Below are 25,148 nucleotides of genomic sequence, written 5' to 3'. Positions count from 1 at the left end.
TTGAATTTTGTATCATCACGAGATATTCCTATAATTATATTAAAAGTCTAAGTATTTTCAAATACGAAGTTTTTTCATGTAAATTAAATTATTTTAAATCTCAGTTTTAAATAATTGCATTAATAAAGAATAAAATGATAGTGTACATACTTGGTGATTCCCCAAATTCATCTCAAGTTTTATTCAAGTCGTTTGTATAATCGAATATATATATATATATATTTTTTTTATATATAATATATTGATCCAAATTACCAGAATCATTGTTTGAGGAATGTACACCTAGAAAACTAATAAATTAAAGCTAAACTCAGTCAGTTATTTCAATAAACATTAGCTTTTGCATATCAATGTACAAATATAAATAGATAAACATTATATAATTATAAATGACATAATCACCGGCTAAACTTATCACACAGTTTATGCCATAAAACTAAAACAATAATAATACAAAAAAAATTTATCTATCAAAAAATAATGGAAATAGTAACGTAATGTTTTTTTTTTTTTTCATATTATATCATAGAATTTACTTTAACGGGGAGCTTCTTCTCGAGAAAATTTAGGATAAAAACAAATATTGTTAACATAAATTCGTGTTGTATATAAACAGTGCGAATTTTATTTCTAAATAACGAGACAAAAAAAATAAAAAAATAATAATACCCACGATGGGAGAAATACAATTGAACCAATGCTGTTTTGCATAAAAAAAATACATTTATATTTTGACGTGATTATAATATATTTTGTATTTTTCAATTCGAAATTGCATAACATATCATAATATATACTAACGAAGTTGATGCGAAATTCGGTTTAAAGTTTTAAAAGACAAGTAGGTTTTATATTATTTATTGTATTTCTACATCAATTACGAAATATGACGATAACTGTCTAGCTATATACAGGACAGTATATATAATTTAAAATAGTGACGCAAGATATCAGATAACGTTCGGAACCAATAAATTCCATTGAAGTGTGTCGATATTACAATGCGATAAAAATATTTAACATAAATTGAGGATTGTGAATTCCGAACCGATTACCATATTAATTGAATACATTTTTTTCTGTTTGCAGTGAATAGTAATCAGTTTAAATATATTCTATGGAAATTTAAATGTACTTTAGTATTTAGTGAAATAACAATAGTTTTAGATAAATCATTTTTTAAAGCTGTTTTAATCCAGACATCTGGTATGATGAGTAAATACCAACAAAATATGTGTCCCGATTATTCGGCTCATCCCAAGAATACCGTTTGGTATACCTCTGCTTATATTTTCTACCAATAACGCACGTATATGATTAAGCTATTGGTTTTCATAAAATTATTTTTAATACTTGATTATTATGGAATTATTAAATGGCGTTATGAATAAAGTCACTGTAGATTGACATTTACAACGTTAAACCCAATATATATATTTAATAATGTGAAAGCATAATATACACTAATACATTCTACCGATCTGATGTCCTAACTAAACTATATAGTTCAAATTAAAACAGGAACAAAAAAATAGTACAGTTAACTATAATTATTCTTATTTATTGAAACATCGATAATATTTTATTTTTTTTTAATAATGTTTTAATATTTACACTAATACAAAATATAATCGGAATCATTTTTATTCTACTGAAATATGATGTTAATGAATAAAATAAAAACAATAGTTACAATATTGAATATAAATTCGTGAAAATAAATTGATTATAAGATAGTTATTCCGATATTTATATCTGTCTAGTTTAGTACACATTTATACTGGATTAGATTTTATCTGTATTTTTGAATTATTTATTTCGATCAACTGTTGAAGCAAATATTATCTTTTCAATCAAAAAGTGATTAATCATTATAATTTAAAAAAAATATTCTAAACAAAACACAGTAGCTTATGGGTTTTGACCGATTACATTACAAGATTTTTGCAAAATAATGGTAATTTTCTAATTTTGATGTACCTGCCCAATTTATAATAAGTATAATTTATGGTTTATTGTATTAACTTGAAATAATTATTTTTACATTAACTACCTATTCTTAGTTTTAAAATTGGTAAAAGTACCGTGTTAAGTTTATTTTAAAATAAATGTTACAGTATTGGATTTAAAAAAATCAGCCAAGTAGGAATATCTCTGTTGTACGATAGACAATAGATGTCGGTTTTATTCCGTAACTGAATAGGTTGACTAGGTCATTTTCATAGCTCTATTCAATTTAAATTTTATAGTATGGATAATTGCATAAAAGAACGACTGTAAGACACATGATTTTGACCTTTATTAAGCTATATTACTAAATATAATCTATTGTAATATATTTTTATTTAAGTACTAATTAATTTTATAAGAGGTTGAATTAATTTTTGCCACAAATATTACATTTATTATAATATTAATTAATATAAAAGTATTTTATATTTTACATTATATATCCTTTTTATAATGTTTTAGTCAATTTTAAATTTATCTCACAAAATAAATAGCTCACAGAATAAAATGACTATCTATATATATATATTCATATAATAGATTAAAAATAACATTATTTTCAGTAAAATATAATGATATACATTAAAAAATCGAGTTCTCACAAATAGTTTTTTTGAAATAAATCAAAGTAATTAAAAAAATTAAAATCGTTATTATTCATTTAACTATTTGTAAGCGTTTAAACTTAAAATTTATTTTAAAAAAAATTATGCTGTAAATTTATAATTTAGATTTCTGAGTTCCAGTGTAAGCTACTTATAAAAATTTAGACTTATTAAATAATCAAGCTTCAATCATAAAAAAAAACGAATTGTATGTCTCGTATTTTAAACTATAAAATAATTTATTAATTTTTATGATTATAATAAATTGTTTTCAAGATTTGATCTTTAGAGGACTATAAAAAAAAAAAAAAAAAACTAAACATATGAATTTTAAATATTTATAAATTTCTAACACCAATAATATAGGATCTTGTATTAATTTTCAAGCTTGTTGACTAAGATTAAAATAAAATTTTTTATCAACACTTACAAAAAAAAAAAAAACTTTAGAATTTATTTAAAGTGATACATAGATAATGATAATTAAAAGAAAAAAAAATACGTATTTTTTATTCAATATTCAATTACATAAACAATAATCCTTGGTATTTTGCTTGAAAAAAAAAATTTTTAAAAGTTAATTATGCATCTAAAAATTACTTAACATTTTCACTATTTACAGCACATTTGTATATTATTTTTTTTAAATTTGATTATAATAATTAAATATGATCAAGTATTAAGTTAAGTATAATATACTGGACCTACTATAAACTGAATAAATTTGTCAATTAAACAGCTCATATTTAATATGATTTGATATCCTGATAGTTTTTAAAATGATAAAATGTTGTTATACTATGTTATACTATTTAAAATACTTTAAAACATTTAGAAGCTATTAATTTTCTTATAATAATATAAAGAGATATAGTAGGCCTTGAAAATATTTCATTATATTTAATTTAAAATTTATAAATAATCAATAGTTTATGATATTATATGTAATTATATAAATAACAACAGCAATCTAAGGTTCTATAATAGTAATAATCATTACACACTTTTGTTGTTTATGTTTTTTAAATAATTTGTGATAGAAAAAAGATTAAAGTTAACCAAGAAGGGATTACAATTTGGTTTCAGATTTCAATGTAAAATGCAATACTTTTTTCGGTACTTTAGAAAAATACATTATAAGTTCGTATTTCGTTTTAATTTACAGATATTTCAAAGTGACTCTTTAATTTTAAATTTTCAGAATTTTATTTATTTATTTATTTACATATTAATACACCATACATTTATACGAGCTTTTAGTTGAAATTTAAAATTCAAAATACTATACCAAAAAATATTTTTTAATAATATTCAATTTTGTAGTTTTTAGGTATTTTTTATCTGTGCCAAAATTACATTCATTCAATTTATGAATGTAATAATATATCTATATACAATGGTTATTGGATGTGATATCTTACCGTGTATTACTCAAATTATATTACTTTTTTATTAAAGAATATGTTGAAATTATATACAATAATACGATCCTTCAGTCGATTTCTGTTTATAATACTTCTTTAGACTTGCAACAAACAAACAAACTTCAAAGTCCAAAGTTTTACAACTTATAGTTACATTAGGTTTACTTATTTTTTCAATACCCTAAGTGAGAAAAATAGTTTTTTTGAAACATAATATTGCGTATTTTATATAATATTTATTTTAAGCCGAGTGCAAAAATTTATATTATACATATCTCTCATTTTGAAAAAAAATATTACCTTAAAAATATTTAAATTGCACAGTAAATGAAATATATTTTCTGGAATATTTAACTAAAAAATGTATTTTAAAGGAGTACTGTTAGAAATGTATGGAAATTTACTACCTCGGGCTCGGAAAAAAAATATATATGAACGTATAAATAATCAAAAACATTTGTTGTAAAGGTACGTAAAATATCACAAATTGACAAATTTGAATTTATAAAGCGACTCCATAGTTATTGCCAACAGAAAGTAAGCAATACATGGGTATTGAATATAAAATTGAGTATCTACAGATATATACCTAAATATAAATATATAAATATCGTATATTTTATAATTGCCTTTGATTGCCAATTTCCATCACTCAGAAAATAAATAAATGTAATTCATATTAACAATAATTAATTATCATAATGTTTATTAAATAATATTAATTTAGATTGAGAACGAACCATACTATATGATAAATAATTCATTTAAGAAAAATTATAATTAGAGCTGAAAATATAATCGGTTAATACATATATTTATATATAAATACAATGAAACCTTAATAAATATATTTAAAATCCAAAGAAATTTATTACAATAAATATTATATATATATTTTTTTTTAAATATTATATATGAATATAAATAATATAAATTATTATTGAATAAATAAAAAACATATTGTTGTGTATTTAGATACCAAAACCGTTAAAATAGTTTAATTTAATTAGATATAGATGTACAAGTTATGATAAAAACAGTTTTATACAGCCTATATAAAATTAAAAATATTTCACTAAGTGTGTGTAATTCGTTTATCTATTCCTGATAATCCAAATCAACGTCTCAAACAGTTTTGTGATCTAAATTTTAAAATTGCCTAATAATTAAAAATAAAAATAAACATTATGTCTATTATACTGCTACACCCATTTTACTATTATTCAATTGTCTTAAATAAAAATGTATTATAATTTATACGTATAAAAATTGTAAATTTTCGATTTGTTTTTTCTAATAAATTAATACAGAAAAATCCACATGTAAAACATTTTTATCCTCAAAAGTTGTATGCATACAGACTAAAATGTAATAAAAACAATATATATAAATATTTATAAACATCAAAAAATGTCAAAATTAAAATAAAAAAAGAAAATGAATGTTAATAAATTTATTCAATTATGCATTTATTCAAATTTTATAATATTAGAGCTTACTATTATCCACTAAAAAAATTTATTTATTTTTTTAAATACATAAATTTAATTATGATATTCAAAAACATGGTGCATCGTAAAATAATGATTTTTTACTTTTTACACAGTCCATCACTTAAACGTAAATATAATATATATTATAAAATGTTGTGTTTTATAAAATTTTGATTTGAAAAATCAAGCCAATTAAAATAGTTATGAAATTGGTTTTTACAATAAACTGTTTACTGTTGTTCAATAGATGACTACATTATTGGTTTGTTTGCATAATATTATTGTAATAATATTATTACACCGTAACACGCACACATGGTACCAACACATTTATGCACCGGAATTGCATACACCGAGCGCCGTGTTACATTTATTCACGACGTAAAACAATTTTTTTCGTAAAACTATTTTTTCACAATAATACTATTTAAACCACGGTGCGTGTCCTAAAAAATGTTCTAGGAATTAACCTGAAAAAGTATTCTACTGCAATTTACAAGCACAGTTTCAGCGCACCGTGAAGCCCCGCTCCTACATAGATATCATTGTAGTAGTGTAGTGTGGATTTTTTTACAATCCCTTTTATTTATGTTTATTATAGTCCGGTATTAGGATCAGATAGTTTGTTCTCGGCGAATAAAACAGTAAGAGTACACATTGTTTATTGAATTGGGTCATAGCGTTCATGTATTTCGTGTTTGTCCAAATCGGACGTTATAACAACGGTTATAGGTAGGTACCATTTTAATCATGTCCATTGTGTCCTACCATTCGCAGTGTTTTCTCAAATGTTTGTCAACTGTTGATCTATTGATGTCGCTGAAAAATAAAAGTTAATAAATAAAACATGGCACTTGTATCCGTGTAATCCATATAAATGGTTAAGAAGCGTGCGTGACGGTGATAATGCTTATCTTCAACCACAGATGATAAAAATAATGGGCTCGAATAAAATGACATTAAAGTCAGTGCACGTTATAGTGTAATTGCAACTCATCATCTTGAGTATTGTCATCGCTGCGATAAGTATCAAGATGCACTCTCGACCACTCAATCATTGGTCAGTGACGAAGCAAAGTGTAGAATTAGAGAAGTACACGGTTTTTAAAGTATTATTTTGTTATAACAAAAACAAAACAAAAAAAATAAATAAATAAACTTATTTTTAATTTAAAATAAATCAAACGAAGATAAGGGTCACATAATGCTAAAGTAAAAAACTATCATATTATCACGAATAAATACTATTCTTACATTTAAATATAAAACTTATATATTATAAAAACATTAAATGTTAATATCATTAGGTATTTGTATTAATACATTTTGGTAAATAAAAAATCAAGTTTTTTTAAACCAAAAAAATATATTTATTCTTTTAACTTTTATACAATTTGAATTTTCGCAAATAATAAATATATATATATATTTATTGTATAATACAAGTTTTTCAATTGAAATTGTATTCGTTCTTTCAAATTAAGTTTGAATAAACAATTTTGTGAATAATGAAATATGATAACAGTTTGTTTTTATTATATTTTGTTATTTTCAAAGAAAACTATTGAATTTTTTAATTTTTGATTATAATGTACATTTTATATTTAATATAATAACGTTTTACAGAATTAAAATTTTTTGTGTGCGTATAAATAATCCAGTTGATAGTTTTTCTTACAAGTTCTCACCAGTGTGAGTATAAACAAAGTTGGTAAGTTGTTTGTTATTGAATAAATTATATATTAATATAAAACAAAGCATAATTGAGTTCACACTTGATATGTAAATACGCATTGAATTCAATTTGTATAGCTTTAGAAAACACTAATATTTCTCATTAATTATTTTTTTTTTATTAGGTAGTAGAACAACTCCTAAAATAATAATACTCTAAGCCTGATATTTTCTAAAATTCACAATATGTAGTATACAAATAAAGGATGATTTATTTAAAAAATAAGCTATGTTCTTCAATAAAAACTGTATTATAAAACACACTTTACAGTAAATCTAACAATGTTCATCAACGTATTTTTGATGTTTAATTTGATCGATTAATAAAATATGTGATGTGTAAGCTGTTATACTTAGTTGTTAAGCGATCATGTAAATGGAAATTTAGACAGATAATATTAATCAGTTACACTACCAGTTATTAATAACGTTAATCATTTGTTATTTTTACAATAAACAGTATAATAAATGCCCTTTAAAATTTAAAATACAATGAATAAATCTGTCTATCCGGAACACACTAAACTTAATAAAAATAATAAATAACATCTAAATTCTGTAAAAAGTAATCGTTGAACAACATCAGTTATTATATATTTATAAATTGAATGAATTATAGTATTTGTGTAAGAATATAAAAATATAATAAAGATAATGAGCGTAACTAAACGTTTTTTTTAACAAACCTATTTATTATACTGGAATTATTTTATTATTTTATTTTTATTTTGTGTTTATTCGCCTGAAAAAATTTCATTTTTACAGACATTAATCGGCTCTTTTTCAGAATAATGCTTTGAATGAAAACAATAATAATCCTTTAGGATATTTGGGTAAAAATATTTCAAAACCAAAATAAATGTTTTTTAGTTGTTACCGATAAAATAATGATTTTATTATAATCAAAAAATAATATCGTCATTCTAACAATATCAATTATTATCCTTGTTGTTAAAATACAATTGGAGAGTGTTTATAATTTATATATATATATATACATATGTTTATAAAACTGTATAGAAAATAAAAGAATAATTAATATTATATTTAATACAAATTAATATTACGTCATAATATATTTAAGTATATTATGAATTTAATCAAATATATATGATAATGTATTTATAAAATTCAAAACGATAAATGTAAGTTATGGATAAAATAATAAAGAATAATTTGACACGAATAAATAGATACAACTACAGTTCTTTGTGATAATATAATCTATAAAAAGGCATTCTTCTTTTAGAAAAGAAAAAATACATATACCAATCAAAAAAAAAAAAAAAAAATAAATAAATAAATAAAATAAAATGTAGCGTCTATAGTATTGGAAAAATTGGATTTTTTTGTGTTTCGGTCTTGAATGGATGTCGTATATTATAATATTAGACATTTGGAGTATGGTGAGAGATCATTTTATTGCTATTGGTATGATATATAAAGAGAGGTTAGAAATAAACAATGAAAATTGCCACTGCAATCAAAAACTACACACCGAATCAAAGGATTAGGATTCCAAACGATTTTTAAATATTTTATAGTGTAGTTTGGCTACTTTGCTAACATTACGGAGGTATTTGTGAAGCGTAACGTTAGAAACATAAATAAAGATATTTTTTGAGTTAAAATGATAGAATTGAGATTGGAACATTTACAATTAATTGACACTTGTTATTTTTATCGATTCCCAGAATTGTATAACAAATTAAATAAATAAATCAATAAATAAATATCTCGATGTGTTTAAACGTCACACAAACATTTTTTTTCTCTATTTTATATATTATGTCCATATAACACATTTATGTCTAATAATTTTCATTTTAGTTTTCAATCGTTAGTGACACAGGGACAACACTTGCAAGTACGTTAAATTGTCAACGTTACTGGTGTAGTTTTCAAAATAGTGTTTCAATTGTTGTTTTTTTTTTTTTTTTTTTTTAATTCTAAGTACTATAATACGTCAAGAATACTGTTCTGTGAAAATTTCTGAAGAATATGTATTATTAATAACATACCTTTTTACGAAACATATTTATCAGTTGAACGATCACGAAAAACGAATAAAGAAGAATCGTATGAATTATGTATGATTATAAAAGATAATATAATGAAAAATAATTTTAAACATTAAACTATATAAACAAATTATCAACAATGTGATTATTTTCGGATTATTTGAATGGTTTCATTTACTTAATGACTGTTAAGTCTGTCGGAATTGTAACAATTTTATTTTATTTTCATTTAAGTAAATGCACAGTTCGTCAATCATTCGCGTAAATATTATAACATTGAATAGTATTGTGAAATTAGTTTTTGTATAAGTTCTATATGTAATGTTCATAATAACTATATGTCCGTATAACTCGTGTAGTAACGTGATTAGAGATCTAGTAGAATTTTAGAATTGAACTTTAAAATTCTTTAATTTTTTATATGTCTATGATAAAGCTTACATTTAACAAAACTTAAATAATTGCATAACCACACTTTCCTCACAGTCCATAAAATAAATTGTTATTTTTATCACTTAATAATTATTGAGGTACCATTAATAACCATACACATGGTACGTTAGAGTTAACAAAAAACAAAACATACGATTAATATCTTAATAATATTTAATTTATTGGATGAGAAAGACTGGATTTATTTACAAATAATCGTATAATGATAAACAATTGGTCTAATATTATAAGCTATAAAATAATATTACTGGTAAGTCATAACATTTTTTGAAGCATGCGTAAAATATTTAAATTTAGATTACTAGACTCTTATTCTTATAAATGTATGATTCCAGAGATAATTTACCTCTTATATAATAAAATATATTCAGTGATTTTAAAACAGTAGCTTAAAACTAACGAACAATTGAAGTTAACGATATAGAAATAATTTCTATATATTTATATGATAATTATTATCATATTATTATACTACTGCTTAATTTAAATTAAAATTAAATAAGTACGCAATTTAACACTTTCACTCTTCCTATGTACTGTCTTAAATGTTTTTTTTATAAACAAATGTATTATATTGTAGTATATAAAATCCTTATTTGTTTAAAAAAAAAACTACAAATTTAGTACTTTGAGCTTACAATAATTTTTAAGAGTACGTATATGCAAATTATTTATCGAGAGATGGACAATCGACCGACAACAATATATGTAATTAATTAATTTTACGTTTAATTTATGTTTGTATTTTAAGAATTCACCGATAATTAATTTAAAAAAATATGTAATATAATTTAAGTGTTGCTCAAGACTCCCAAATATTATAATAGTAAATATTGCCGAAAATGTTGAAAATTAGCACTTGTTTCTAGTAAAGACTAAAAATAATGATTTCAATTTAATCATTACGAAATCGTAATATATCGAATAATATTTTAAATCGATATCGTTGTCAAATATAATATATCGTTAATCGTTGCCCATCGGCCATCACTACATCATATATTATTGTCGGTATTTTGGTTGTCGGTCTATTGACCCTGTCGGTTAATTATCTTGTCGATATTTTGGCTGTCGGTTGATTATCCTGTCGATTGATTGACCTAGAATCGTATTTATCATGAAGATACATTTCATATTGTTAAGTATTATTTTATAATTGAACATTATTTTACTTAACAGTAAATTCCTTGATACTTGTCTTTTTGTTTTAAATGTGCAATGTCACACACATTACACAACAATATTTAAAACAATCAATGTTTGTATAAGACTTGTTTTCATCTTATAATATAAAAATATATCACTAACAGTTTTTGTTATTTTTCGGTAGTTTTTCTTCTTCTTAGAGTGACTAAAACTATTGATTTATTGCAATAGATTTAAAAAACAAATAAGAAATTTTATCACGAAAAGGTAACTATTTAGTTTTAGATGAACTTTACAGAAATGAATTAATTTAAAAAATACCCATACATATTTATATGAACACAAAGAATAATAATATTATAATATGAGTATAACTTAAATAGGTTACGAATAAAACTAATATAACTGTAAAAAAACTGAATTTGTTTATTGGTTATTTAAGTTTGATTAGTAAATTTTAAATGTTATTTGAATAATTTATTTTTTTTTTTTTTTTTAATGTTTAAATGGTTTCTATATGATTTATATTTATAACTAAATTTATTATGTATGTATTAACTCATATATGAATACAAATGTACATAATTTTAACCCTTATCGTTGCATTTTACCATATATTTCTGATAAAGGTTATAATAAATAAGTGTAAAATAAATATTAATGGATAAATTATTATGTATATACTATATATATTAGCCAAATATGATATAATTGAATAGCAAATAATGTATATACACAGAAAATCCATATGTTTCCTTAATATATACATAAATACAACTATATTATAATAAGTTTTTTTTTTATATTCATATTTGAAAATAACTGAAATTGTATTTGCAAATAACGAAGAGCAATATAAAATACGAATAAATTAGCATTTATTAACCCACTATTGAATACAATCTTATATCTACAAATATTCGCACCTTCTTGAACTTCCCAAGACTTATGTAATTAAACACATCATTGAATAATTTTAAAAAGATAAATAAAGTTTAACTCAAACGTATTCGCATGACTTAGATAAATTAACTTAAGTGCAATTTCGCTTTTGGTCCAAAAGTTAATAGAACATTGATTTTCAAAGTAGTAAAGAGGTATTAGAGGTATAGAGTTACTCACTAGAAGGTATTGTACTCTCTGTACAATATAACTTTATAATATTAATAATATATGATACAATATCGATTTTCTTAAAACTCTTCCACTATGAACTGTTAACCTTTTTTCCAACCTATTATTGTAAATTGTGTCCTTAAATAAATATTCTACTAAGGTGTAAGAAAACGTGAGATTTTTTTTATTAATTTTTTTTTTTTTTTTTTTTTTATCACGAGATGTGAAAAAAGATTTTCAATAAAAAACAAGCATTCATTTATGATATTTTTAATAGATTCAAAAATGTCAAGCGTTTGCCAAGTACGAAACGTAAATGTACAGAATTAATTATAAGAATATTTATACAAAACGTTATTTTATATTATATCATAATTCATATTAGATTGACCTGGTAATATTATGAAGGATTTTAGTTGTTCTTCGGAAAAAAATAAAGTAAAAATCTTGCATTTTATTCAATCTTTAATTTATTTCTCATTATCTCAAAATATACTGTGAATTATTATTTTTTTTTTATTTAACCAAATACCGGAGTTCTTTCTTAAATTTTTGACAGGTAACAATATCAAATTTAAATCATGCTTACAATTAGTTGTAAATTGTATATATTATTAATATTATGATATTTTTTAATGTGTTAGATAATAACATAACAAAGTTTTATTATTAATGAATTTATTTCAATTTATTTATCAGAGTAGAAATTCTGAACGCTGTTAGAAATATAGTACAATATATTTACCTGAAACATAAATTTGTTTAATAATATATTTGATTGCTATTTATGTTTTTATTTACAAATACAACTGTTTGAATAATATCACATAGTATTAACAGAATATATTACTATTTTCAAATATCTGTATTTAAATTTTATAACATTTTTTTTTTAAAAGTATTTTTAACTTATACATGATGCACAACTAAGAAGCTTTAAACGTAGAAACCTTTATGAATTAATAACAAAAAAATTATAAATAATATTTTTAATAACCATATACTTACTTCTGACGTTATTTATTTCAAGATAGCTAGTATAATAAAACATATTTATTGACAAATTAGTCTGTTGAAATAAAAATAATAGAACTATTAACTCATATTTTATATTTTATTTTAATTTTTAAATATATTTCCTAAATGAAAGTAGTTACCATTGCCATACCAATATGTAATGACAAAGAAATCAAATATTCAAATATTAACCTTTATTTAAGAACTGAAACACTGATATTTATTTTGAAAAATATGAAATGTATTACACCCGAGGAGAAAATGTGTATGACTCTTAATTTGTATTATGTTTTCAACGCAAAATAATTTCAAAACACGGGTCAAACTTATTAATTAATTATTTATTACTAATTACTGAATAGTGATTCCACGAAAAACAATTAATTTAAAGTGGTGGGTTAAATTAATTGTCTAACCATTTTAAATAAATGTTAATGTTCTTAAGAAAACTTTGATTATTATTTTTATAAATTATATGCATGTATGTAAGTTACATTCTTACATATTATATTACTAAATGTTTATGTCTAAATCTAACCATTTTTTTTTTAGGTTTAGTTAGTATATGATTTATCATATTATCATATTGCACACACAGTATTTACAATACAATATATACGAGATTTGCCTACACACATTTACAATGTAAATAATTAATAAATGAACGTCAGTAATTTAACATATTAAATATAAATGTATAAATTAATCGATACTATTAATGATATTTTCTACAGAAAATAATTCATTATTTTTAAATAAAAAAAAAAAAAGTATTGATATCTTTGATCTTATCACTGATACAAGTATATGCTTACTTCACGTTATTATACACATATACATTATAGACAACCCAAGTAAATCATATAGAATCTCAGTTAATTGTTTTAACATTTTATATAAAATTTGTTTTACGTAATTAAATTAAATTCTCATACATTTTTTGAATTAGATCATTATTACTCTCTAAACACTTGTTTAGTTTTATTTTGCAAAAATATTAAACATATTTTGTTCGTATATCTTAATATTTTATAATAGTTTTGTTTATATTTAAAATTAAAAATACTTAAAAAAGATGTTTATGTATATGTATTAACATTTATTAATTATTATGTTATGAATTCTTTTAATATAACTTTTTTATATTAAAAGATATTTTAAGTGTTTTTTTTTTTTTTTTTTGATTTCAGTAAACTTTGATCATTTTGAAATTTTACGAGCAATTGGTAAAGGCAGTTTTGGTAAAGTAAGTACTAACATACCTTGCGAGTTATGTATAATATTAAATTGATTTTATATATTGTGAAATTTAAAATAGAATAAAAAAGTAATGACTTAATACATATTATATATTGATTTCATATTATGAATAATGTTAAATTATAATATTATCTGCATTAAATCACGTTAATTTAAATAAAAAAATATCCACCTAATTCTGAAAAGCCAGAAAAAGTCTATGTTGTAGCAATTCAAAATATTTGTATTGTAGTGAGCTCAACTGAAAAATAAACATCGTTAAGCAAATTTTATATTTTACCTTAAACATAGAGATACATAGTTTTAAAAGAATTGTATTTTAGAATTGTTTTTGTGTTCCGTGCACAACATATTTTTTCAACTCTCTTTTAATGCGTGCGCGTTGGGGTATAGCTAAATATTGTTTTCAAGATGAAGAGAATGTTTTTATTATTTATTTAAATATAACCTGTAATTTTACGCACTCTACATAATATTTAATATTTAATTATATTAAATATTAAATAGAACAAGAGGGAATACATGACAATATATTTTGTAGAAATTTGAAACATATTTTTTGTATGCATATGACCAAAGAGATTCAATACCCAAAACACCATGGCTGCGTCACATCGTATGCATGTAATAAAACTTGAAATTACACTACTAAACACATGCATAGTACAGCATTGGCGATTATAGAAGATACCTATGTGACTTCTGTATACTTATTGGAAATTAGCTCTAATAATACCTTACAAATATTTAAATAACTAACCTGAGCATTAATTTCAAATAAAAAAAAAAAAAAATAATAATAATAACACCACGAGTTTGCTTATATGTATAGAACATATTAAGTAGATATTGTTTTGTTTATATGGTTTTTACATAATTAAATAATAACGTAAATATTCGAAACCATGATGTTTGAGTTTTAAAAAAATTAAATAAATTCTACAAATAAGTGTATCTTTATGAAACAATTAAAAACAATTTTAAAAATTAAAGTTATGTCTTTGAAGTAAAAATATTTTGTTGTTGTTTAGCTATTATTAATAAAAATAAAAATAAAAGAATGCTATAGCTTTAAACTCTGCAGAAAAAATTAATTTATAAATTTATAAACTTGAAGATAAAGAATGTACGATACTTGAGCGCGAACATTTGGGTGCGGGAATTTTAGGCGCAATGACAATTGGGTGCAAGACAGTTCGAAGCGAATATCAATACAAATATTTTTTTTTGAATTAATGTAAAACATATACTAATAATAGATGAAATAAATTCTAGATTTTATAACAGTATCTATACGTATAAAATACACGTTGCTGTATAGGTTACTTTATTCTACAGTAGAACGCCAATTATCCAGCTAATCAATATCAATGATGTTCTGTAAATATCTGAATAATTGAATTGTAAAATATTAAATTATTATATTTTTTTTTTTTTTTTACATTAGTATTTATTATTTATCATGTACCTATGTATATGATTTAAAAAAAGTTCAAAGCGAACTAAGATTTTAAAAATATATTTTAGTCTGGTTTATAGTTGTTCTATACAATACGAGTTATTATTATCAAAAGACCTTTTAAAAATAATATTTCAATGTTTTATATTTCAATTATTCAGATATTTTCGGACCATCCTTAAAATTAATTATCATAATAATCGGCTTTTTATTGTATGACAAAGTAACCTAAACATCGATCTGTATTATATATGTATAGATACCGCAATAACATCTAGAATTTATTTCATCTACTTTATTATTTAAAAAAATATTATCAATTTTCTTCCAATTTTCCATTGCCCAAGAGTCAATATACCTGAGATAAGGTAAAAATTTAATATTGTAATCACTAATAAAATATGAATTTCCGTAATATATTTTAATTAATTTTAATAAAAATATACTATGACAAATAAATTAATACGCAAATCAAGTTAACTAGAACACTATTAGTTTCGTGAATTAATTTTTAGCATTAAATATAGGTAATACTCGGTAGGTAATAGTCTTTTTAAACGAAAAATAAGTTCATGTATTTTTTTAAACAAGTGTTGAATTGTTCAATACATAAATATTTAATCTAAAAAGTTCAAATGCGTTTGTCAATGAGTTCTTCAATTAAATATTTTTGATTTATACATATTAAAGTTTTTTTATTTTACTAAAAAATGTTATTTGTTTTAATTTTAATATATATCATGCCGTTAAAAATAATACAAGCGGTTTAGTTTAAATAAATAAATTATGGTCAATATGAAAACATAACCTACAATAATTATTAATGTAAAACAACATTAAAAATATACTTATAAATGCACCAAAATATTTATTTTAAAGTTAAAAACGAGTATTTATTTGAAATTAATTAAGAATTGTATTATTTTTTTTATAAAAATATCTCTTTTTACTTTCATAAACAAAAAAAAAAAACTTTTATTATTTAGTTATCACGATTGAAGTATACAATTTTAAATCCCATATTTGTTATAAGTTAAGCATTATGTTTTTTGTTTTAAAATTTAATAAATTTGGATAAGCGATGTAGGGTTATTATTTGTGCTGTAATACATCAAGGATGAATGAAACGTCTAGTTACAATAATTGGCAATCTGTTATTTTTAATTAACCATTCATTTAAAATTAATTGACTCTCGTTAAATCGTATAAAAGCTAAAATGGCATGCTCGAGAATAAAAAAATATAAAAAATGTACACATTATGCTAATATTCAGTATATCTAATAAAATAGCAATCTATAAAAATATAAAAATAAAACAGTGTATATATCTACTTACAATTATTGTTTACTTAATCAATGAAAATTTCTTAAAATTAATAACTAGCGTAGTTTAATTCCTGCGTCGTTACTATAACGATTTCGTTAAACTTTAAAATTTATTTTACTTTAATGAAGGTTCTACACTTAAACAATGTACATAATTAAATTAATGATTTTTAACTATAAGTTAAATAATTTAGTTTTTTACTCTAGTTAAACGTTTAGTTAATTTAGACAGTATATAAATGTTTACGATTTAACATTTACTATCTTTTTGGTAGGTAAAAATAAGTATACATAGTACATAATACCATTTATAGCAATCATATTATATCACATGGCCCAAAGGATAGCCACAAAATTGGTTGACAAAGTTACTTAAATTACGTGAAAATATGAAAAGGATTAAATTTAACAAATATAAATTTATATTGTGCATGTTATTTATTATATTTATTTTTTTTTAATTCAAATTAATGAACATAATTCTATCTACTTAATATTTTGTATAAAAATAATTAAAATTGTATTTTTATTTAAAATTAACATCCCATATAACTTTTAGCATTTTACTGAGCTCGAAAATATATTTATGTGCTAAATAACGTCTTATAGATATATTATTTGTAAATTTAATTTTAAATTAGAATACCTTACTTACTGCTTCTATAATTTTATTATTTTAAAATAAAATATAAATTTACCATAATCTCTCTAACTCATAAATTTTTTACCTGTACAGAACTATAAAAATATTTATCCTTTGTGAGATATGAATATTACAGCATATTATCTAAGTTATATATCAGAAGGAAATATTTTCAAGATAATCGTAACGTTACTACAGTTTCGAGAATAACTGTTTTTCTTATATCTATTGGTTATATATATATTATATATATATATATCATGCTTTCATTTACTTCTCGGTATGTTAACTTATTGGACCTTATATATAGTTATATATTTTTATGTATGTACAATAATATCTTAAAGTGAATCTAATCTCGTAAGTATAAAACAGTTCTCAAATTATACTATCCTCTTATATTCGTGAGTAAACATTACAAAAAGTATAGATTAAACTTAAATATAGTGCTCGATTAAACATTATTGAATAGCTTAACCTAATTTTTTTTTGTAACTGACAGTGTTATTTACATACGTCTCAAATAATGCACTAAAATATATGTGCACACCGTTTAAAGTCATACTAATTGTACTGTTAATTTTTTTCCAAAACAATATTTTTTTTTTTGTAATTTCAATCTGTATATTTAATTAAAAACAGTTATAGAAAGTGTTATCAAAAATGTATCTACCACTTTAAATGATTATTGCTCTTCAACTATTTAATTTTTCTTTACAGTAGTATAGGTACATAAATTATTAAAGAGTTATCTAAAAGCCCAAGTTAATTTTTTAACTGTGTATTGATATTGTATAATTAAGTTAATGAAGAAAAAAATACATATACTATATAATTATTTCTAAGAGTTTAACTTCAAAAAGTTTGTTCCTAAAAATATTATTTGAAAAATTAAAGTTTCTTATATTTATCTGAACAATTTACCAACTAACTTTAACTACTTTTTTTGCCATGTGATAGAAAATATAAACTAGTTATGATGTATAAATATTCAATTACTACAATACTCGTACATTTAAAATATACAATATTTTTTATAAATTAATTAAATAATTTATGAGCATTTAGGATGTTAGTTAAGAATGTGTATTACCAAAAAAATAACAATAATTATTATTTTCACTGTTATATACTTCAATAGGCGTTAAACTATTATAGTAGGTATTAAGAGAATAATAATTGCCATTTTTCAATGGACAGTATAATAAATAAATGTTTCCTCTGGACTTGAAAGGTGGTGTATGGTAGATTTAAGTCATTTTCTGTAAACATTATAGATAGGAAATATATTTTATTGTCACAAATATTAGAATTTAATATTATAGCTTGTCTAGATTTTAAACAATTTATTGATTTAGAGGTTTATAAGTAAGTGCGATGTAATTTCGTAGACCAGTGTTTTTCAACTGGTGTTCCACGGCACACAAGTGTGCCACGAATTAGCTGTAGATATATCGTAACCCCGCAGTGGAATATGAGACATGCCTATAGTGTTATTAGATATTAATTTTTAATTACATAATATATTAATAATAAAAATAATGATAAAAATGAAAATACTTTTTTTGTTTGTTTCTTATTATTTCTTTAATATATTGTTCCGTCAAACTCTACAGTTATGATAAAAGCACCGTGAGCATAAAAAGGTTGAGAACCACTGTTGTAGACTAAAATTAAATTATAATTTATATATATATAGATATATATATTATGTATTTAACTGATAAATTCATTTATCAGGATTTTATTCTTGACTTAATTCTACAAAGTAGACTGGATTTTTAAATAAATCAAGACTTTTTCATATATTTCTAAGAAACTATTAAATAATATTATTTTCCCGTGTAATTTGTATATATTTTATATTATTTAATATTTCTATATAGTTAAATAAAATATTATATTAGGTATATGATTGTTTTCTTTAGGTATGCATAGTAGAAAAAAAAAATTCACGTCAAATGTATGCAATGAAGTATATGCAGAAGAGTCGTTGCATTGAAAGAGATGCCTTAAAAAATGTTCTAAGGGAAATGGAAATATTAACTAAGCTTGAACATCCGTTCCTGGTGAATTTATGGTTTTCTTTTCAAGGTATGAATTAACATAAAGATATTATTAAGTCAAATAATACAAAATCAAGTATATTCTGATATTAACGTATGAATCAAACATTTCGTTATCTATTTACATAGATATTATATTTTATGTATGAGTTTCTTTTATTTAAAAATTAAATATTATTACATGATATAAGATCTCAGACATAAAATAATAATAAATGTATTTTACAAATTACAATAAAATACATATTACTTAAAATCTGATATTCAATAATTATGCTTCAGAAAATTGATTATATTATTAAATAACTTATTTATTTTGTTATATTAGTTCTAATCTTATTATTACTGGCAGTATTTTCTTTCTTTATCAATAATATTATGTGTATATGAAGAGAGATAAAAACAAATCAAAAACTACATTAAACATAAATAACCATTGTATTTCAGACGAAGAAGACCTATTCATGGTTTCGGACTTATTATTGGGAGGTGACTTGAGGTACCACTTGGGTCAAGACGTTAAGTTCAGTGAAAATTCAATAAAACTGTTTGCATGCGAAATTGGCTCTGCGTTAGAATATCTACAAAGCGAGCATATAGTTCACAGGTGAGTACACATGACAACAATTCAATGTTTACCACGGTTTCGATGGCAAAAGCATATATTATGTACAATATGTACACTAAATGTATGTGCGAACCATATTTGTATACTGTTTGTTCGGACTTTATATTAATTAATTTTGTAATATGGGTAAATAGGTAGAATATTTTTGGATACACAAAGCATTTTTGTGTTAAACAATTTTTGAATAAAATTAAAAATATATAAAAATATATACTGCATTTTAAAAAAATAGCATAAATTCCGTTGTAAAACTTTTGTTATTTAATATTAAAAATTAATAAAATGTACGCCGATTACCGCAAGTAATATAATTCGACTAGGAGAGAGTCGCTTAAAAATGATTATTTCTCGGGCCTAAGATAATACGGTCAATTTATCATTGATGATGGATTTTAATATCAGCTAATTACATGAAACTCTTTTTTCAAACTATTCCAGTACGAATAAAAAATCATAAAAAACATCGAAATTACAGTTAAATTATCATATCAGTTGTTTTATGCAGCACACAATAATAATTCTGTTGATATAAACCATTCATCGAAATAATTAATTATAATTGTGTTTTTGAAAATAATATTTATTTTTAGACACTCATATATTTACTTATGTAATTAAGTAAAATTTGATTATTCACTAAACCTGGAAGTTATGACTTTCTTTAAAATTCTATGCTATCAAAATCTAAATATTTGTTACATAATTTCTTATTTATAAGAATTACAAGTTAATAAAAGAAATATATAATTTTAAAGATTTCCTGGAATTCAAAATATACTTTTATGCCCACTAAAACTTTAAATGATTATAAATAAATATTCAATACTTATTATTTATACAAATATAAATATTAACTTTTGAAATATTAAGTTGTTAAAAAAAAATTTTTTATTGAAAATTAATAATATTAAACGATGTTTTAAATATTTAAATTTAAAGACAACATGTAAGAGGAGAATAAAATCGTTGTGTTTATTTGTACAAGAAATGTGGCAAACAGGATTTTTTTTTTTTGTTATTATATTTACAACTGTTTATCATCTTCCTTTTATTTCTAGTACGTTCACAAGCTGCCCTAAGCACACAGATTATATTGTTATTTTGAGTTCCTTGACCATTAACTTCAGTTCAAATACCATATGAGTAAATGCGTCGCTACACGCGCGCGCATTCCATCATTTTTTTACATATATGTTCAGTAAACATTTTTCACGTACGATATAGTATGCTAAGCTTACTCGTGTATAACGCGCGGTAACAAACAACTATAATATATGTACGATATTAGATATGCGAAAATGTTTACTATTGAAAACTTAAAACGTATTTCGTTAAAGACATAGTGATCCAACTCGGTTTTATTAAGCTCATACGACGAACTTCAAAAGTAATTTACCTTTGTCATAGCATTAGATTATATTCTTATCGCACTAAACGGTAGTCAAATTGTTTAATTTTTGAAAACATTTTCATTTGACGTAACACACAAAATCTTTAAAAATATTTAAATAAAATATTTTTAAAAGAATAGTTTTTATTGATTTTGAAACTCAGTTGAAAATATTTAAGTAGTATATTGCGAGTATTTGAATGAAAAAAATGAACGAACAAAATATTATTGAAATCAATAACTTTAATTCAATACTCTTTTACATGCTCTCCAGGGACATAAAGCCAGAGAATATTTTGCTAGATGAAGAAGGTAAGGATAGCTGATATAATTATTTTTATGTATTACGTTATTCAACTTGCAGGATGATCGCAGATAAACGTTGTTCATACGTGAGACATGACTGAAAATCACCATAAAATCATATATTACCTATATTACTAGAAGGTCTAGTTTTATCACGATAAATGTGATGACCCAGCGCCGCGGTAGACTGGAAATAACATTATCAATTAATGTGAAACGTTATTCTTCAACTGCTGTTGCGTTATAAAATACAATACTTGGGCATTAAAAATTACCGTACATTTTAAAACATTTACTTAAACAAAATCGCACCAGATATTATTAATCATAATTATTTAAACCGATCAAAATTAAAGATTTCGTAATTTTTCTTCTCTGCCCGAAAAAAAAATGAAATTAGTTTTATTTTTAAAAAGCTTGTAATTTGTATACTGGTTGTTGGTTTTTAATTTCGTTTGTAGCAGAAAGATTTGTTTACCTACTTATAACTATAATAATAGTTAAGTGTTTAAGGTTAAAAAATTAAAACTAATATAAACTTTAAGACATGAACATTCAACACATCACATAATATCATACAATTTTAGAATATTATTTTACATAATATTATTTCATAAAATAGTTAAAAATCTATATAAAATATTGCGCTTGATTAAAATTTTAATCATCGATGTGATTTAAAAACTCATCTAAGTATACGCTGCTTAGGTACATTTGAAAAAAATGTTCTAAACAAAAATCAATATTATTTTTATTTTTATATAAAAGCATTTAAAAAATGTAATTGCTTATTTCCCTTTAACACTTAATGTTGGTTAATGGGGAAAATTTACTAAGTAAAACTACAAAATACTTAAATATAACATCTTAAACTTTTAAATTAGCATTTCTTTTGAGTTATTATGTTAAACTTGTTTTAATGGTGTTAATATTCTATAAATTATTTTTAAAAAAAAAAGAAACATTTAGTTTTATAGTACCAATCATTAGTAATAACTTTCTCACTTAAGATTTAATCTCAAGTATGAAAAATAATATTTAATTAATTGATATTATATTGAATACCAATAATATAGTTGTTTTCTATAATGTATTTTTTTTAGGCTCATAAAATATAATATATTTAAAATAATATAATAACACGTATAATAATATTTTTAAACTATGTATTAATTTAATGACATTTATAAAATGTTTCAAGTATTTTTAGTTTGGGATGTAATGACATTTTACAAACTCTACAGAGCATATAACAAATATTTTCATCATAAATATGATTATAAACTAATTCATCATTTAATATCTTAGTGTTTTATTTTATAGGTCACGCACACATTACCGACTTTAATATAGCAGCTACACTACATGGTAAAAAATTAGCATCATCACTGTCTGGCACCAAACCATATATAGGTATGTACAAATTGTTGTGCATATCTTCTTTTTTTGTATAAAGTTTATAAAACAACGTTTTGTTGCTTATAATGTAAGCATCATTACTATTGTTGCCATGTGAATTTTCAAAAATATATTATACATACATACATGTATATCATAGTATCATACAATCATAACATAAATAATGATAATATGTAAATAGGAAATTATTTGCGTGCCATTTTATAATACGAAATAATATTTTGTATGTAAATAATTTCAGTAATTAAAAATGGTTAGTAATACATTCAACAACAGGTATTAATTTTTTTTTTATTTGAATGTCATAACTTATAATAAATGAATAAAACAAATATCATGGTAAATTGTATGATAGGTATTTAAAAAAAAAAAAAAAAAACTACTGACAAAAATCTATACAAATATATACCAAACAAAAATTAATTTAATTTAAAAATCATCGTTTAAAAAAATAAAAAAACACTTCATGATTAGATAAATTAATTTGATTAACACATTTTAAAACGTTGAAATAATTTACAAATTTAATTATTATACAAACAATATTAACTGACATGTATTTATTTTATTTGTCTTAAATAATTTAGTTTCCTGATTCAAGTAAAACTAACTTGAATTACTAAAACTTTTCTTATACTTATTTTTAAAGCAAAGTTAAAAAATAAATTCGGTTTCTATCGCGGTACTTTTCTATGATACATAGAATACCAGTTAAAATAAAATGAACAATAGTAAACTTTAATAATGACTTTACATGGTAGCTCTTTATTTGTAAGACCATTTATTTTTTATTAAAGTTTTAATACAAATATCACGGATTACATGAATACCACTGAGTACTACGTAAGTGAACAAGAAAAAAAATATAACTTAAAAAGTTCCCTTAAGTATACAACAATAGTTTTATCACTGGGATTACTGGAATATCAAAAACAGGAACCGAATAAAAGAATATGAATATAGTCATTAACAAAAATGTATAAATCACTATTTCTATACATGTATTATATCAACTATATCTCTTTGTACACGAAAAATTGTAATGGTTTGAACACCATATATATTATTTTCAACTTTATTTAGATTTGAAATTACCTTTTTATTCTGCTTTGAGGGATTTATTTTTTTAACTTTATATTAGATTATCTAATATGTATTTTACTTTGTTCACAATGAGAATACGGTAATACTATGAACGGTTAATTAAATTTTGACTTCTGAAAAAAAAGAACTTCGGTAAATCATAAAATAATTGAAACAAAATAACAATTGTCAAATATTATAAATGTTATTTTAACTAAAAAAAATTAAACTGCGACATCGAAAAATTAATAGCATACAATTTATTCGGATTAACAAAAAAAATATTATATCATAATGATTGTGTTAAATTTATTATTTTTTATACCTCTGGATAAACGACAACTTCATTACAGAATATTTATTAGATTTTAGAACAGTCATTGTCATTCTCGTTTTTCATACGGTCAATGAAGATTTTCCTTAAACAAGCTACTAATGGAAAAAAAATATTATTTCGTATTATAGCTAAACACTTATCGCCATCGTTTTTACGCCAAGATTTCTCGTATAAAATATCCCGATCTAAAATAGCAATCAGGGATTTAATT

At 22.2% G+C, this 25,148-nt stretch overlaps 1 protein-coding gene across 2 annotated transcripts in view; it reads left to right on the top strand.

The window, feature by feature from the left end:
- Positions 1-25,148, top strand: part of LOC112597447 (serine/threonine-protein kinase 32A) — an 84,848-nt gene that overhangs the window by 50,164 nt on the left and 9,536 nt on the right. For both annotated transcript variants that reach the window (XM_025343497.1, XM_025343496.1), the window contains exons 3-7: positions 14,210-14,265; positions 19,637-19,802; positions 20,222-20,381; positions 22,067-22,104; positions 23,422-23,511. In XM_025343497.1, the coding sequence (XP_025199282.1) occupies positions 14,210-14,265; positions 19,637-19,802; positions 20,222-20,381; positions 22,067-22,104; positions 23,422-23,511 (510 nt within the window). The remainder of the gene's footprint in view (positions 1-14,209; positions 14,266-19,636; positions 19,803-20,221; positions 20,382-22,066; positions 22,105-23,421; positions 23,512-25,148) is intronic.

The sequence above is a fragment of the Melanaphis sacchari genome, unplaced genomic scaffold, assembly GCF_002803265.2.
Source record: "Melanaphis sacchari strain LSU unplaced genomic scaffold, SCAv2.0 Contig41_pilon_pilon, whole genome shotgun sequence".
NCBI classification, from domain to species: domain Eukaryota; kingdom Metazoa; phylum Arthropoda; class Insecta; order Hemiptera; family Aphididae; genus Melanaphis; species Melanaphis sacchari.
Note: the sequence above shows the minus strand (reverse complement) of the source record. Positions and strands in the feature narration are given on the sequence as shown.